Genomic DNA, 18,669 nt, shown 5'->3' on the forward strand with positions numbered 1-18,669 from the left:
TTCACTTTCTTAAGTGGAACTGTCATTCCCTCAGTAGTACCTGAGATAAGAGGGGCCAAATATTATGGTTGCACTACAGTCGCTAATACAAATAAATCATTGTGATGGCAAGCAGCTGCTGGATCCATTGATCAAAGGTACTTGATTGCCTTAGTACTGAGAAAAACAAAGGCAAAAAGTACCTTTGATGAGTCTTGCCTTTCAAATGTAATGGCAAGCAACTGTGGGACTTTTTGTTATCTTTTATTCTGGAATGTTTTTCAGCATCGAGGTAATCAAGTGCTTTTAATGAGTCTTGTTTATTTCAACTGGGAGTCTTTGACTGAATCAAGAGTCTTTGATGACCTGTTTAAGAAAAAAGAAAGCCCCAGGCCCCAGGTCCCACACCCTTTTACTAAGTGGGTACTAAGCCCCAGGGCCCTGAGAAGTGTATATATGATGGTTTGTTTTGAGGGTTTCACTAATTGGAAGAGTGGTCTTGTGGTTTGGCCAGAGGAGACTCTGGGTAGTCATTAAGAGCCCTGCCTCTCCCCCGACTTTGAAAACACAGATGTAGGTGCTTCTCTCTCTCTGGTAACTATGTATTGTGATTTGGTCAGACAGATGGAAATCTGTCTGTTGGTTTCTGTTATTCTCCCTGCTTGTAATTCCTGTTTATAATTTCTCTGAAAGTTCAGGGTGCTGACTTTTTCCCCTGAACTAAGTGAATGATATATGTATGTTTAATTAAAGTAAAATTGTTAACCCCTTAAAGTTGCTTTCCTTAGAAAAGCAGATCTGTGTTGGCAGCCCTCCTGTGTGCTGGTATTGTTCGTCTTGTTATTGGCCTTGCACAGCCACAGTAGCTGCAAGTCCCATTGTTGATACAATCATTAAGAAATGTGGGCAATTCTCAGATATCTGTTTCTTTGGGGTTTTTTCTTTGTTATTTTATGTTCTTTTCACTCTTTTCTATAAATAATCTTAAGATGATATAGCTTCATTTAGTCTTGGGCCAAGCTCTCAGTAGATTAATTTTCCCCTCAACTTCTTTTGCTCTACTGAGAATTAAAGTTCTTCATCTTCTGTTGTTTTCCTCCACAATGTGTACACACGAACTTGTATGCTGAACTTATTTTGTCCTTGGCTACCATGTTTCTCCACTGAGGAAGAGATTGAGAGCCTGCGGCATAGGGTGGTTTCTTAGCTTTTGTCTGCTCTTTACCTTTTTTTCCCATTTCTTATTTTTAGAGTCAATGGCTTATTTAGACAGGTTGGCTGAGTTGCAGGTCATCACAAATATTATCTGGTATGCATCCTTTCTTCTTGGTATTAACTTTGACCTCTCCTCTAACCAGATGAGGACTTGATTATATACATATACATATATACATAACTGATTCCTAAAGCAATTACCCTCTCTATAATTAATAATTCTTTTTTGTTAAAATACAGTATATTTAATTTTTCTGTTTTCCAGTGACCTAGCTATCTCACAAATTCTTTTCCTAAAGAAAGTATCCATAAGGTATATACATGAAGCTTCTGGGTAGTGTAAGAGTTGCTGGCCTCTTTCATTCTTTATCCTGAGCTATACTTTCCATCGTAGCTTTAGCTCTTCTCTCTTTTACCTATCTGTTGAATGAAATCAACATATATATATATATACACACACACATTACAAGGTATATATTGATTTAATTTGAAGGATATATGCAAATTTTTCATAGAAATTCTCTACCATTTCATCCTCTCCTACAGATGTTGAGGCATGAGTTGTGAGTATCTTCTTAGTAGTCTTTTTATATAGACTCACTGTGAGCACTGCAAATAAAGAGCCAAGGGTCCCAAGACCTGATGTTTTTTGTTGCTTTTGGGCTTCGTGAAACCATCATCATCACTGTCTATAGCTTCCCAGGAGCAACTGGTGAGTTGTCTTTCCAAATATGATGATGTGGATGTGGTTCAATTCTTCTGGTCATGGTTCGATTTCTTCAACTTGTTGGTTACTGAACAAAGACCAACCATCAAGAGTACCAAAAGGTGTATTAATGTTTGCAGATGGTTTAAGAACAGTACGTTCTTACAAAACTACTTCTTTCACTGTCATAAACAAAAAGGGATCCTGCAAGACTGAAGGGTTTTCTATGTTTATACGTATAAACCATCATCCCAAAGAAATGAAAATGAAACAAGCCACTCACTTCCTGATAGAGAGGTGATAAACTCAAAATACAGAAACAATGCACATTTTTGTACATGTCTAATGTAAGAATTTTTTTTGCCGGACTATGTAGAAAAAATACCAGGGTAGCTAGGTGGCACAGTGAATAAAGTACTGTGCCTAAAGTCAGGAAGATGAGTTCAAATCCAGCCTCAGACACTTATTACATGTAAGTGACCAGCTGGGCTAGTCACTCAATCTCTGTTTGCTTCAGTTTGATTATCTGTAAAATGAAGATAATAATAGCACTTACCTCCTATTACTATAAGGATCAAACAGGATAATAATTGTAAAGTGCTTAGCACAGTTCCTGGCATATAGTAAATGCTACATAAATTTCAGCTATTGTTATGATAGAGAGGGCTTTATTTCCTGAGTTTAAAAAAATTCTCAGGGGCAGAGGTAGTGGGAGGGACAGATTAATTTTTTAAATGTTTATTAATTTAAAAAATGAAAATAATCAAGTGGAAATAAAAAAAGGCCAAAAAATATTCTTTCTTTACTAGCCAAATTTCTGATGCTGTTTCTTCATAATTAGCCTTTTGATAAGGGGCAGTAAGGTGGTACAGTAGATAAGAGTGCTGGCCCTGAAGCCAGGAGGACCTGAGTTCAAATCTGACCTCAGACAATTATTAACTATGTGCCCCTTGGCAAGTTACTTAACCCTGTTTGCCTCAGTTTTCTCATCTATAAGATGAGCTGGAGAAGGAAATAGCAAACCAATGAAGTCTCTTTACCAAGAAAACCCCAAAAGGGGGCATAAAGAGTCAGATATGACTGAAATGACTAACAACCAACTCTTGATAAAATTGCAGAAAGCCCCAATTCTGAATTGATCAATGAGTTTTATCTTGAGGAGGAAGTTGATGGCCTCAGGGCCCAAAAAGCCTCCCAGGCTTAAGAGCTTCTTTGTCCTAACTATGCAAGACAAGAATAACAAGAATGTGAAATAGTTCCTAAAAGTAAGGATGGCTGTACCTTCTTTGATGTTCTTTTCTTTTGAAGGTGCCCAGGGACTGGATCTTCTGCAAGCTATAATTTTTTTTAAAACCAGAAACACTTTTACATCTATCTAGATATGTAAAAAACTTCCGTATGAAACTTAATCCTTGTGAAAAAATTCTAAATTTAACCTACTGGACTCTCTTCCCTGCAATTCCCTGAAGTAAATGGCTTGTTCAAAGGCATAATTCTCATGCTATGGATTTTTTTTTCTTTTGCAATCCTTGGACTGAAAACACAGCATGTTACTAGTCCTGTATCTAAAGTCTTTCTAGCTTGATAATAACAACACTGAAATTCATATAGTATTTTGAGATTTGCTTTACATTCATCAGAATCCTCACAACAGCTCTGTGAGTAAAGTCTCTTGCTTGATAGGATCCCCATTTTAAAGATGAGGAAAGAGGCTGCTGGGTGGCGCAGTGAGTATAGAGCACTGTCCCTGGAGTCAGGAGGACCTGAGTTCAAATCCAGCCTCAGACACTTAACACACTTACTAGCTGTGTGACCTTGGGCAAATCACTAAACCCCAATTGCCCTGCCTTCCCCCAACCCTCCCCTCCCAAAAAAAGAAAAGAAAAGATGAGGAAACTGAGACTCAGAGAGGCTAAGTGGTTTGCTCATGGTCATACAACTAGTAAGTGTAAAAGGCAGGACTTGAACAGGGGCCTCTGCTGCCTCCAAGTCCAGAGCCTACTAGAGGTTGCTTTCTAGCACCACTTCCATGTCACGATGAGGCACTGGAGCAGGACTTCTTTTTAGGACCTGCAAATCTATAAGGATCTATAAAGAACAAGGAGTATGTCTCATTTAAATCTATATCTCTCTCCTTCCCACAGTGCTTTATGCACAGTATGAATTAAGCTGTCTGAATAGAAACCTGCTGTAATAATGATGATGATGATAAATAAATATCTATATGGTGCCTAGTATATACCAGGCACTGTGCTGAGCACTTTGCGGATATCTCATTTGATCCTCACAACAACCCTGTGAGATAGTTACTGCTATTATTCTCATTTTACAGATGAGGAAACTGAGGCAAACAGTAGTTAAGCAACTTCCCCAGTGTCACACAGTAAGGTGTCTGAGGCCAGATTTGAACACAGTCAGGTCTCCCTGACTCCAGCATTTGATCCATTGTGCCACCTAGCTGCCCCATAATAATAGAAGGCTCATTTAAAAAAAATAATAGATTTATAGAAAAGCAAAGCAATCTAATGATGCTGTATATATTTAAAGATGTGTGTATATGTTTCCACAATCTGATGTAGAACTTACTGTCCATGTTTTCTTCCCTTTTCTTCAGCTCTTTGTATTTTTGATTCATTTCACCTAAAAGAGATACAGAATTCTATAATTTCACAAATGATATAGTAATCTTAAGTCTAAATGTGTTACACTTCCCAACATATTTCTTTTTCATTAGTTAATGTGACTTAAATGTTTCCAATTCCAAGCAATTATATAAAATTTTTACATTGTCTTAACTACCTTTTAGTTATATAGGTATATACTGTGTATTCATTAACATAATTATAACAATATTCTATTCAAATATCAACACTGCAGTATTAAACTAGAATATTTAATAGGGATGTTATAAATATGGAAATGTACCTTATCTGGCACAACTAATTTTTTTTTTAATTTTTTTTTTTATTTAATGAGCTACAGCATATTTTACCCAACTGAGCAATAGATTAGACATCTTCTACATGTTTTAAATTGGGACAGCAAAACTTTTTTTTACAGTCATAACAGGCTAGAACAAAATAATTCTATTTCTAGACATCAATGGAGTGGTTTAAAATACCATTTAAAAACAGAGTGACATTTAACATGTAAATGTTAAATAGCTGGACTATCTGGATACAGTAGGAATTGGATACAGTAGGAATAACTGGCATACCAAGAAAATTAGGGACTATATAATTAGTACACTGACATGCATTGAGTATAATATACAGGAGTGTGGCCCTTGGAGGTTAATTTAAATAAGAGATACAGAGTCCATTTTAACTATTGATAAGCTCAGCCACAAGCTACTGCTTGTCATCTGATAGTATGAGAACCTACAAAAAAAGCATCACTTATGACTCTAAGACTTCAGAGAAGAAAGCAGTTTGAACTTAAGTTGTAGAATGATGAAGATAGGGAAATAAAATTATTTTCTTCAATATTTCATTAAAAATATTTTATAATATCATTCAGGAAATTTATTCAAGAGGAAAGACTGCAGATTCCAGGTCTGATAAGTCATTTCATTTTCATTGAGATAGACAAAGCATGGAGCCTCTGAGCTTCTAGCTTTAAGTCAGGTAAAGAATTCTGTCTAAAGGAATAAGACTGCGCATTTTATTCTTCCATGACACAAAGATATAAATTATACAGGCATCCAGTATGTCCTCTGCTAAGAATGGGAAGAACATGCTATTATCAGTGGAAGAGAGACATACCTTGAACTGAGGAATATATGTTTTAGTAACTACTTTGCATATCTTGTGTTCAGTTTTACAGTACAACTAATCTTTAGGAATTTATGAGTCATATGATTCGGATCCACTGTAGGAGGATATGCAGAAATTGACTATTTTCTGTTAGTTAATTTCCAGGCTTCTGTTTTATGATTGGACTCTCAAAGTTGGCACCATCTTGTGGACCACTATGGTATGGAAAGGCGATTTATTTTTGCTGAATGGCTACAAATGGTCCTTTTACAATTTCTAGGAATAATTAAAAATCAGATTGATCTGATGATATTTATTTAATGAATGACTACCAGTCTTCATATCAACCACATATAGCTTCAATTTACAGTTAAACAAAAACTCCTTGAAACTTCATACAATGGGGGTGCGGGGACAAGATGGGGGCAGAGACAAGTTGGCAGCTGGAAAGCAGGGACTTGCATGAGTTCCCCCCAGTTCCCTCCAAACACCTATAAAAATGGCTCTGAAAAAATTCTAGAACTGCCGAACTCACAAAACAGCAGAAAGAAGCAGGGCTTCAGCCCAGGACAGCCTGGAAGGTCACAGGGTAAGGTCTATTGCATGGAACTGAGAGCTGAGCTGAGCAGAGCCCAGCATGAGCTGCGCCTAGACCAACCAGAACGGGAGCCTGGCAGAACAGCCAGGAGGACCCTGAATCAGTGAGCTGAGGCAGTTACCAGACTTCTCAACCCACAGACACCAAAGACAAGAGAGAAGGTTAGTGGGAAAAGCTACTGGGACAGAGTGAAAGGAGTTTCCAGTTCAGCCACTGCCCCGGGGGCAGCAGAGGTGATGCAGCTCTGAGGCTGCTTACAAAGCTAAAGCTGCTGTTGTTTCCGGCCCCAGGTCCACCTGGTGGGAGGAATTAAGGAGCTGATCACATAGGGAGTGCAGAGCTAGCTTAGATCTGAGTCTGGTGTAGGTTGGTGGTTCTTGAGGGAGGAGCAGCACTGGTGTAGCAGAGCTTGCTGTGTAGAAGTAGCTCTGAAAACAACAGCACAGCCCCTCAAGCTTGGGACAAAGTACTCTACATGCTACAAACAGTCAAACCCTGAAGAAAAAATCAAGGTTTAAGTAAGCTGGCTGGGAACATGGCCAGGCAGCAAAAACGGACTTAGATTCAGACTGATACTTTGGAATCTCTCTTTGGTGACAAAGAAGACCAAAACATACAGCCAGAAGAAGTCAACAAAGTCAAAGAGCCTACATCAAAAGCTTCCAAGAAAAATATGAACTGGTGTCAGGCCACAGAAGAGCTCAAAAAGGATTTGGAAAAGCAAGTTAGAGAAGTAGAGGAAAAATTTGAAAGAGAAATGAGAGTGCTGCAAGAAAACCATGAAAAACAAGTCAATGACTGGCTAAAGGAGAGCCCCCCCCCCCAAAAAATAAAGAAAATAACACCTTAAAAAAGACTAACTCAAATGGCAAAAGAGCTCCAAAAAGCCAATGAGGCAGAATTAACCAAATGGAAAAGGAGGTCCAAAGGACCACTGAAGAAAATATTACCTTAAAAATTAGACTGGAGCAAGTGGAAGCTAGTGACTTTATGAGAAATCAAGATATTATAAAACAGAACCAAGGGAATGAAAAAATGGAAGACAATGTGAAATATCTCATTGGAAAAACCACTGACCTGCAAAACAGATCCAGAAGAGATAATTTAAAAATTATTGGACTACCTGGAAGTCATGTTCAAAAAAAGAGCCTAGAAATCATCTTTCAAGAAATTATCAAGAAGAACTACCCTGATATTCTAGAACCAGAGGGTAAAATGGAAACTGAAAGAACCCACAGATTGCCTCCTGAAAAAGATCCCAAAAAGAAAACTCCTAGGAATATTGTAGCCAAATTCCAGATCTCCCAGATCAAGGAGAAAATACTGCAAGCATGCAGAAAGAAACAATTTGAGTGTTGTGGAAACACAACCAGGATAAGGCAAGATCTAGCAGCTTCAACATTAAAGGATTGAAGGGCTTGGAATATGATATTCCAGAGGTCAATGGAGCTAGGATTAAAACTAAGAATCACCTACCCAGCAAAACTGAGTATCATGCTCCAAGGCAAAATATAGACTTTCAATAAAATACAGGACTTTCAAGCTTTCTCAGTGAAAAGACCAGAGCTGAATAGAAATTTGACTTTCAAACACAAGAATCAAGAGAAGCATGAAAAGGTAAACAAGAAAGAGAAATCATAAGGGACTTACTAAAGTTGAACCCTTTTGTTTACATTCCTACATGGAAAGATGTGTATAATTCATGAGACCTCAGTATTAGGGTAGCTGAAGGGAATATACATATACGTGTGTGTGTGTGTGTGTGTGTCTATGTGTGTGTGTGTGTGTGTGTGTGTGTGTGTGTGTGTGTGTGTGTATACAGACAGAGGGCACAGAGTGAATCGAATATGAAGGGATGATATCTAAAAAAATTCAATCAACTTTAGAAGGATGAAAGAGGAATATACTGAGAAAGGGAGAAAGGGAGAGATAGAATGGGGTAAAGTATCTCACATAAAAGTGGCAAGAAAAAGCAGTTCTGTAGGAAGGGAAGAGGGGGCAGGTGGGGGGAATGAGTGACTCTTGCTCTCATTGTATTTGACTTTAGGAGGGAATAACATACACACTCAATTGGGTATCTTACCCCACGGAAAAGAAGGAGGAAGGAGATAAAAAGGGGGGAACATTAAAAGGGAGGGCAGATAGGAGGAGGAGGTAATCAAAAGCACTTTTGAAAAGGGACAGGGTCAAGGGAGAAAATTGAATAAAGGGGGAGGACAAGAAGGAGCAAAACAGAGTTAGTCTTTCACAACATGAGTATTATGGAAAGGTTTTACATAATGATACGCATGTGGCCTATGTTGAATTGCTTGCCTTCTTAGGGAGGGTGGGTGGGGAGGGAAGAGGGAAGATAATTTGGAACTCAAAATTTTAAAAACAGATGTTCAAAAAAAAGTTTTTGCATGCAACTAGGAAATAGGATATACAGGCAACAGGACATAGAAATTTATCTTGCCCTACAAGAAAGTAAGGGAAAAGGGGATTGGGTGGGAGGGGAAAAGGGTGACTGAAGGGAGGGCTGACTGGGGAATGGGGCGACCAGAATATATGCTGTGTTGGAGTGGGGGGGTGGGTAGCAATGGGGAGAAAATTTGTAATTCAAACTCTTGTGAAAATCAATGCTGAAAACTAAAAATATTAAATAAAGAAATAAATTAAAAAAGATACAATGAGTAATAAAAGGCAAAAATCTTATCTACGTGAGGGTAAAGCTAAATATTGTGTTATGAACACTGAAGCCCGTCGGCTTTGTGTGGCAATCAGTTTTCTGAGATAGGAGTTAGATAAAAAGATTTAGCTATGGAAAATGACAAATCATTTAGTTTACCGTAAAGGGAAGAAGAATAGAAAAAAATCCACATTCTCATCTCTAGAATTAGTGAGGAAATTTTTTCCACTTGCCTTTTTAGATACCAACATAGAGAACAACTCAACTAACTCACATAGGACACCAAAAAAATAACATAGATCTATCATTGTATATCATCTCTGACATCACCAAATTAAACTGCATGGATTAAAGGTGACCTGTGAAACACGCATACGTACACAGACATATACAAGTGTGTATCTATAAAAACAAGTACACATATATGTATATGTACACATCAGGAGAGCTGTTGGAAACTGCATTATGTTTAAACAAAATTATGTGTGGTGAGAATACTTTATTGCTACTTTAAAATTATGGAAAAGAAAATACATGATGAGGAAAATTATAGAAAAACACAACACAGAAAAGTCATATACACATGGCTTCAAGTAGAATCCACAAAGAAAAAATCATACGCATTGTGGGAAGACTTCAAAAAACTCAGATTTTAAGATGCTTCAGAAAAATCATAAAAAAAAACCAGTTCTCGAAGGAAGGCCTAGTTCGGGTCCCTAGCTCTTAATCCTTTCAAGAGACAGTTTTTCTTTTTTTCAAGAATGTGAATTCTATCATTCCCCTGAGGGTTCCTTTTTTTATATGCATTTGTACTCCCACAATCAAGAAGTTATTTTTAATCTGAAACCTAATCATTTTTGCTGCACTTTATGTACACATTAACAAGTTTAATTATGTACTTTTCATACATGAATACTTGACTTGAAGGCCATTAGTAAAGTATCTAGTTTTTTAACTAGGCCCTAAGTCTTAGGTTTCTAATTTTTTATTTAATAACTATTTCCTATTTCATCATAATTGGGAAATATGTACATTATATATAATTGCATATACATACAAGAATTTATAAGTATTTCTCTCTTTAAAAGCTTAGTAAATGAGTACACACACTATGGTCACAAAACACTGAAAATCTTGTCCTTTTCTAAGAAAGATTAACTCAGTTTAAGATACTGTAACAACAATGCCCCCTGATTCATAGCTTTTACAAGTTTATGTTTAACACTATCACTCTTTCAAAATGGGTCTATACTTAATTTTTTTTATTTTATATAATTTTATTTATTAGGCTTCATTCATGTACACATTTTAAAACACCTACTATATGCCTGGTACTGTGCTATGTATTAGGGACACAAATTAAGAACAAAATAATCTGTGCCTTCAGGAACCTTATTCTTTTGGGCGGAAACAACATGTACACAGAAAAGCAAATGTTATATCTATATCTGTCTAGTATATATGTAAATGTATTCCATATATACACTTATACAAATACATGTATTTGATACACAGTAATTTCTTTTTTTTAATTCCATATTTTATTATTTAATATTTTTTAGTTTGCAGCATTGATTTCCACCAGAGTTTGAGTTACAAATTTTCTCCCCATTTCTACCCTCCCCCCCACTCCAACATGGCATATATTCTGACTGCCCTATTCCCCAGTCAGCCCTCCCTTCTGTCACCCCACTCCCCCCCACCCCAATGCCCTTTCCCCTTACTTTCTTGTAGGGCAAGATAGATTTCTATGCCCCCTTGCCTGTATATCTTATTTCCCAGTTGCTTGCCAAAACAACTCTTTTTTTGAGCTTCTGCTTTTAAAACTCTGAGTTCCAAATGATCTCCCCTCTTCCCTCCCCACCCTCCCTAAGAAGGCATGCAGTTCAACACAGGCCACACATGTATCATTATGCAAAACACTTCCATAACAGTTATGTTGTGAAAGACTAACTATATTTCCCTCCATCGTATGCTGTCCCCTTTATTCAATTTTCTTCCTTGACCCTGTCCCTTTTCAAAAGTGTTTGCTTTTGATTACCTTCTCCTCCACGTATCTGCCCTCCCCTTCTATCATCCCTGCTTTTTTATCCCCTTCCCCCTACTTTCCTGTGAAGTAAGATACTCAATTGGGGGTGTATGTTATTCCCTCCTAAAGTCAAATACAATGAGAACAAGATTCACTCATTCCCCCTCACCTGCTTCCTCTTCCCTTCCAATGGAACTGCTTTTTCTTGCCACTTTTATGTGAGATAATTTACCCCATTCTATCTCTCCCTTTCTCCCTCTTTCAATATATTCCTCTCCCACCCCTTAATTTTATTTTATTTTTTAGATATCATCCCTTCATATTCAACTCACCCTGTGCCCTCTGTCTATATTTATATGCATATTCCCTTCAACTTCCCTAATGCTGAGAAGAGTCTCATGAATTACACACATCATCTTTTCATATAGGAATGTAAACAAAACAGTTCAACTTTAGTAAGTCCCTTATGATTTCTCTTTCTTGTTTACCTTTTCATGCTTCTCTTGATTCTTGTATTTGAAACTCAAATTTTCTATTCAGCTCTGATGTTTTCATTGAGAAAGCTTGAAAGTCCTCTATTTAATTGAAAATCCGTATTTTGCCTTGGACCATCATACTCAGTTTTGCTGGATAGGTGATTCTTGGTTTTAATCTTAGCTCCTTTGACCTCCGGAATATCATATTCCAAGCCCTTCAATGCCATAATGTAGAAGCTGCTAGATCTTGTCTTATCCTGATTGTGTTTCCACAATACTCAAATTGTTTCTTTCTGGCTGCTTGCAGTATTTTCTCCTTGATTTGGGAGCTCTGGAATTTGGTGACCATATTCCTAGGAGTTTTCTTTTTGGGATCTTTTTGAGGAGGTGATCTGTGGATTCTTTCAATTTCTATTTTGCCCTGTGGCTCTAGAATATCAAGGCAGTTCTCCTTGACAATTTCTTGAAAGATGATGTCTAGGCTCTTTTTCTGATCATAGCTTTCAGGTAGTCCAATAATTTTTAAATTATCTCTCCTGGATCTATTTTCTAGGTCAGTAGTTTTTCCAATGAGATATTTCACATTGTCTTCCACTTTTTCATTCCTTTGGTTCTGTTTTATAATATCTTGATTTCTCATAAAGTCGCTAGCTTCCACTTGCTCCAATCTCATTTTTAAGGTAGTATTTTCTTCAGTGGTTTTTTGGACCTCCTTTTCCATTTGGCTAATTTTGCCTTTCAAGGCCTTCTTCTCCTCATTGGCTTTTTGGAGCTCTTTTGCCATTTGAGTTAGTCTATTTTTTAAGGTGTTATTTTCTTCAGTATTTTTTTGGGTCTCCTTTAGCAAGTCATTGACTTGTTTTTCATGATTTTCTTGCATCACTCTCATTTCTCTTCCTAATTTTTCCTCTACTTCTTTTACTTGCTTTTCCAAATCCTTTTTGAGCTATTCCATGGCTTGAGACCAATTCATATTTTTCTTGGAGGCTTTTGATGTAGGCTCTTTGACTTTGTTGACTACTTCTGGCTGTATGTTTTGATCTTCTTGGTCACCAAAAAAAGATTCTAGAGTCTGATTCTGAGTCTGAATCTGAGTCAGTTTTCACTGCTTGTCATGTTCCCAGCCAACTAACTACTTGACCTTTGAGCTTTTTGTCAAAGTATGACTACTTGTAGAGAGTGCTTTGTCCCAAGCTTGAGGGGTTGCCCTGCTGTTTTCAGAGCTACTTCTACACAACAAGCTCTGTCACACCAGCGCTCCTCCTCCCCTAAGAACCACCAACCAGGACCATGACCCATATCCAAGCAGGGCAAAGCAGGCTCTGCATTCCTGATGTGATCCGCTGCTTAATTCCTCCCAGGGGGTGGGCCTGGGGCTGGAAGCAACTGCAGGTGGAGCCCTGGAAGCAGTCACAGCACTGCACCACTTCTGCTGCCCCTGGGGCTGGCACCAACCCCGCACTCCTCTCACTCTGTTCCAATAGTTTTTCCACTAACCTGCTCTGTTGTCTTTGGTGTTTGTGGGTTGAGAAGTCTGGTAACCGCCACAGCTCAATGATTCAGGGCCCTACAGCTTGTTCCGCCCTGGCTCCAGGTCTGATTGTTCCTGGTGACCCACGCTGGGCTGTTCTTTGCTACCAGCACCATGTAATAGACTGTTCCCCGTGACCATCCAGGATTTCCTGGGCTGGAGCCCTGCTTCCCTCTGCTATTTCGTGGGTTCTGCAGCTCTAGAATTTGTTCAGAGCCATTTTTATAGGTGTTTGGAGGGACCTGTGGGAGAGCTCAAGTGAGTCCCTGCTTTCCAGCTGCCATCCTTGCTCCGCTCTATACTTAAATTTTTTAAAAACATGGAACAAGATGATAAACTATTTAATGAGTATGGCTTAAAATGAAGCATAATTTTTGACCAGTTTAAACAATAAGCCTATCTAGTAGTTCCAAAGGAACCATGACTTTAAGTTTCCTTGTTACTGATGGCTTAACTTTACCTTTCATAATATAAGACTAATTTTCTAAGGTAAAGCTTATAAAAAACTCATCATTCTGAGAAACTTTAGACTGTCTTAGTGTATGGAGTGAATCTACTACAGATTACTTTTCCAATTTGAAATATGGGGAAGTTTGAGATACAGCATATATTCTCATGACTATTTACAATTCTCTTCGATTACATCTTTATGATTAATTTGTGTTTATACTATGCAAGTATAAACACCCAAAAGTCTTGGTGCAATTTTAAGCTATTAAAGCATAATGATAATAAATTCAATGTTACCAGATTCAGATATGAGTAATGCTTTAATTAATCTTGGCGGGGTGGGGGGAGTGGGCATGTCTATGATTTTATTGGTGTAAAAAACTTCCAGTTTAGGAAACTTCCTCTACCAATAAAAGATCTGTACTTGCTGTATCAACAATCCAGCTAGCAGCTTCTGTGGTGGTGTAAGATCCACCAAGAACCAGCAAGAATGGTGTTCTTGAAGATTGGCAGGAGTGGCTGATGAGGAGCAGACAATGGCTGCCGAAATATTGACCCAGACAGAGCAGAAGACTACTTGCATGAGAACTTTGGAAAAGTGAGAGCAGTGAGCTGCCTTCCAGCTGACTTTGGTGAGGTGAGCACAAAGGCAGGGAACCGCCTACATTGGGATTCTGGCAGAAGCCAGGCCCGGCCAGCCAGAGCTGGACAACCAGGAACCCAGGAGGCTGGAGTTCAGCCCTGGGGAAAGATGCAAACTTTGCAGCAAGGCACGGTGTGTGACTTTTTCCTGCCTTCCTCTGGGACTGTTTGGGACCCAGGAGGGAGGGGTGGATTTGTCTATGGTGGGGTGGGGGAAGTGCCATGGACCCCCAGGGACCCCACCCTATTGGCTTTGCTGCCCAGCTGCCCCCCAGGACTTGGAAGTGGGGTGCTGGAGCAGTGTGGGGAGAAGGATACATCCCCAAGAGATCTCAATTTGGACTTTGTTGGGACTTTGCTAACTAAAGCATGCTGGTACCTGAAGGTAGCAGCAGGAAGCCTGCAACTGCTGTGTGGGGAGGACACTCAAGAAGAGCTTTGCTTGGACATTCTGTACTGCTTAAAGAGAGTAACTTTCTGGGACCTAGGGGTGGACTTTTGAATTGTAAACAAATATTTGGGAATGGCACTGAATGATATGTTTTGCTTTGTTATTAATGATATATTTTGTTGTATTTCCCTGGATGTGATTGCAATGTATAATGTTTCTATTTTGCTCCAGGATCCAGAGCCATTTAATTTAGATATTGTTAGTCCATCGATGGTGGAAAGGGGTGGCCAATGTAATAGTAATTAAGGTGGGACTTTTTGCTGTTGACCTTTAATGATTCTGGCCTTTGTTTGAATGGGGCAGATAAAGTGGGATGTTTTTGTATTTCTCAGCACTGAGACAACTGGGAGTCATTGATTTGGATCTGATGTGATATTGGGGGTGGGGAACTTCTCCACGCCCAGCCTGGATGAGGTCAGGGCCCAAAGGATATATAAGCACAGAGGTTAGCGTTCTCTCTTGGAGCTCTGAGCCACAGCAGGAGCAGCATGTGACTCTGGGCCAGACGTTCTAATGAGCTCCCTGGCTGTATACCCAGATGTTGATAACTGCGAATTGTATTTGGTCTGTAATTCAGGGTGCTGGCTTTTCCCCCTGATGTAGGTGAATGTTATTTGTATGCGGGATTAAAGTAAGATTGTTAACCCCTTAACGTTGCTTTCCTTAAGTAAAGCAGATCAAAAGGACCTGTGTTGGCAGCTTTCTGGGTGCTGGTTGTTGGTGGATCTTACACCCCCACAGAAGCTGCTAGTTGGATTGTTGATACACTTGCCTTGCTACTTATAGTCTTAGGGAGTTGCCTGGGAGCAGTAAGAGGTTAAATGACTGTACTTAAGGTAAGTAAAGGCAACAGATGTCAATAATTTTTTCTTAATGCCAAGGTTAGCTTAGCTTACTAGGGTAGCTAGACAAATGCTTTCCTGGTAAAATAAAGTGTGGCAGGATAGAGTGGAAAAAAGCATTAGACTTGGAATAGGGACCTAAGTTTGAATATCAACTACTTGTGTGACCTTTAACAAGTGAGATGACTCCTTTGGGTCTCAGTCCCTATAAAGTGAGGAAGTTGTACCAGCTGATTTCTAAGTATCCATCTAAATCTAAATCCCATAGTTTACTTTTTGTGAACAAAAAGCTCTCTTGGTAAAACTTTTTTTGTAGGCTTTTTGAAAGATAGGTTAAAGGGGAAAACTGGGTGCTGGTAGGGGAGAGAGTATAGGAAATGTAATATTGTTCAAGGAAAATCTTTTAACACTGAGATATGACCAAAAGGAACTCACCTCTAGCGTAACTTTAATGTCCTGTACTTTCTCTCCAATTTAGAGGGAATAGCTACATTTTTATTTTCCAACATTAATTTACATATGTGGGAGGGGTTTGAAATAATTGGCAAATTCATTATCATCTACTTAAACTTGTAGCAAATATGACAATTGTCTAATGAGTTTTATCTTTAGTTATCATTCACTAGATCTGCATAGTATAAATACATTTTAATTACATAAGACAGCTATAACTGATGTAGCCAATAGAGTGCTTGAATTGTGTCTAAAAGACACAAAGTTCAAATCCTGTCTACCATACTTAATAGCTATGTGACCCTGGGCAAGTCGCTTAACCTTTCTTGGCCTTATTCCTTATCTATAAAGTGAGGAGGTCGACCTTAGGGTCCTTCCAGTTCTATAGAAAGCTAAAAATAGAGATTTTGGAATTGAAGTATAAACAAAAGTTTAATTCACAAATGTTCTAATTGTTTGTTCCTACTGCAAATTTTTCCTCATACCTAATATGTGCACACACTTATTATTTCAAATTATTTATATATTTCTTTCTTCAGTTGGTTTTATGAGGAAACAATGTTTTTAACTCAAATGCTTAAGACTCTGTAAATGCTTAAGACTTTGTAATATAAAGCATTTAACATGTAAATGTATATTATAAATCTAAAAATATAAACCCTCATTACATAACTGAAAATTATTTCAAGCTTGGTTTATGATAGAAAATCTCAGAAGATGACCAGTCTTACATGAATATTTACCCTTAATTATTAAGTACTTCCTATTTCAAACTCTAACAATAATAATTATTTACCTTGGTGCTCCTCTAAATCCATGTCAAGCTGCCGAATTTCTTCATTAAATTGGTTAATTTTTTCTTTTATGTCTGTTAACCTAGCAAATACAAAATAATTATTATTAAAAATAATGAAAATAACATTCAACATTTTTTTCTGTTTTACATATGGAAATGCTCATTTTGTCTAATATTTGTTAAGTTCAGGATTTACAAAAAATAATCATATGAAAAAAGGAAGTAAGATTGGGGTAAAAATATTTGATGGAAAACGGATTATTGCATTGCAAAAAGTGCTAGATTTGAAGTCAGAGGGCCTGAGCTCCAGGCACAGTTCTGTCACTATCTGTGTGGCTTTGGACAAATTGTTTAACATTCCTGGGTCTCAGTTTCCTCATTTAGACTAAATGCTACGTTAATAATGGCATTTTGTAGTTCTAAATTTATGGTCCTAAAATGATATGAAATGTTACCTGTAAAATGAGTTCTGTTTAGCTGGTATACATATAAAATGGTGCAGTTAGAAAGGACCTAGCTCATCTAATCTAAAGCTCTCATTTTATAGTAGAAGAAAATATTGTTCAGAAATGAAGTGACTCACCTAAAGTAAATTAGTCTGTAAATGAAAAAACCAGGACTAAAGCCTGAGTCTCCTGACCCCCAATTCAGTGTTATTTATACTTTATAATATCAACAATCAGCTCAATTTATTCTTTTGTCTCTAGAAACAATCATGCACATTTGGGAGATTAATAATCCTTTCCAGACTTTTTTTATGATTCTTTGTTTGAGAGAAGTATTTAGTAAGAGCCACTTAGTCTTTGGGAAGTAATACCAGCAAGATCTAAAACAGCAGTCTCCAAAGTGTAGCAAGATTAAGGGGTATGCTAACAATCAATAGGAGAATAGGAAGAATGTGCATCCCACCCTTCCTGCTATATCTAATTGAGAAGTTTATCTCCAACACAAACACATTTGCCCTTCTGTTTCAACAATCCGGCTAGCAGCTTCTGTGGGGGTGTAAGATCCACCCACAGCCAGCACCCAGAAAGCTGCCAACAGCACAGGTTCTTTTGATCTGCTTAACTAAGGAAAGCAAGGTGAAGGGGTTGACAGGCTTACTTTAATTCAGCATACAAATATCATTCCCTTAGTTCAGGGAAAAAAGCCAGCACACTGAACTTCAGAGCAAAATACAAACAAATTACAAACATCAACAGACAGACCCAATACAATTCATAGTTACCAACATCTAGGTTCAGCCCAGGAGCTCAGAACAAGGGCTGGCCCAGAGTCACTCGCGCCACCACTGCTGTGAGTAAGAGAGCTCCAAAGAACAGACAGCCAACCCCTGGTTTTTATATCTTTTTCAGCGTCAGGGATGAGTCACACATGCGACTCACCCATGTGACTAAGAATCATCACAAAGAGGCAGACTTAAACCCACATGGTCTAAAAGCCTCTGCTGTCCCAGACATGTAAACTAGGCCCTCCCTGGAGTTAGCCCCACCTTGGGCCCCACCTTAGTTGCCAATCCACACCCACTAAGGTTTATACACCTCATAGGGGTTTGGGCCTGGGGCTTAGCACCTAGTAAGGCTCAATGAATTACTCAAAGGGAACAAAGGCCAAACTATTCAAGGGCACTTGTTGAACTAAGTGCTAAGAAGCCCATTTTTGCTTACCAACACACTTTCATCCATTACTGTCTAATCCACTTCACCCTCCCACATCAGTCACTGAGTGCAGTTAAAAACCTAATCACAACTCAGACACCTAAAACAGCAGCTGTTCAGGTGCCACTGGGAAATTCCCTACCCATTAGCATAAGCCTCTGCCTCCCATGTCACCTCACAGGTATGCTTTGCGCTCCAAAGTAATGACCATGAAAAAGAGTTCCGCCCACTCCATTTTCATTATGATTGGAACAGAGTGAATCCTATTGACTGAAAAGGTATTACTGGGTTGTGATCCATATCTTCACTGCAGACTGATTCCATTATATTATCTTACACCTAAACCTACCCTTCTTCCAAACTCCCCTATTTCTGATGCAGGGCACCATCATCCTTCCAGTCACCAACACAATTTTTCAT

The 18,669-nt window shown here is 38.4% G+C and overlaps 1 protein-coding gene across 1 annotated transcript in view; it reads right to left on the reverse strand.

Moving 5' to 3' along the window:
• The window catches only part of IFT74 (intraflagellar transport 74), a 171,317-nt gene that overhangs the window by 48,377 nt on the left and 104,271 nt on the right, over positions 1 to 18,669 (reverse strand). The window contains exons 13-14 of the mRNA XM_036739092.1: positions 16,592 to 16,671; positions 4,487 to 4,540 (exon numbers count right to left, since the gene is read on the reverse strand). Coding sequence (XP_036594987.1) covers positions 4,487 to 4,540; positions 16,592 to 16,671 — 134 coding nt within the window. The remainder of the gene's footprint in view (positions 1 to 4,486; positions 4,541 to 16,591; positions 16,672 to 18,669) is intronic.

The sequence above is a fragment of the Trichosurus vulpecula genome, chromosome 9 (genome assembly GCF_011100635.1).
Source record: "Trichosurus vulpecula isolate mTriVul1 chromosome 9, mTriVul1.pri, whole genome shotgun sequence".
Classification (NCBI taxonomy): Eukaryota; Metazoa; Chordata; class Mammalia; order Diprotodontia; family Phalangeridae; genus Trichosurus; species Trichosurus vulpecula.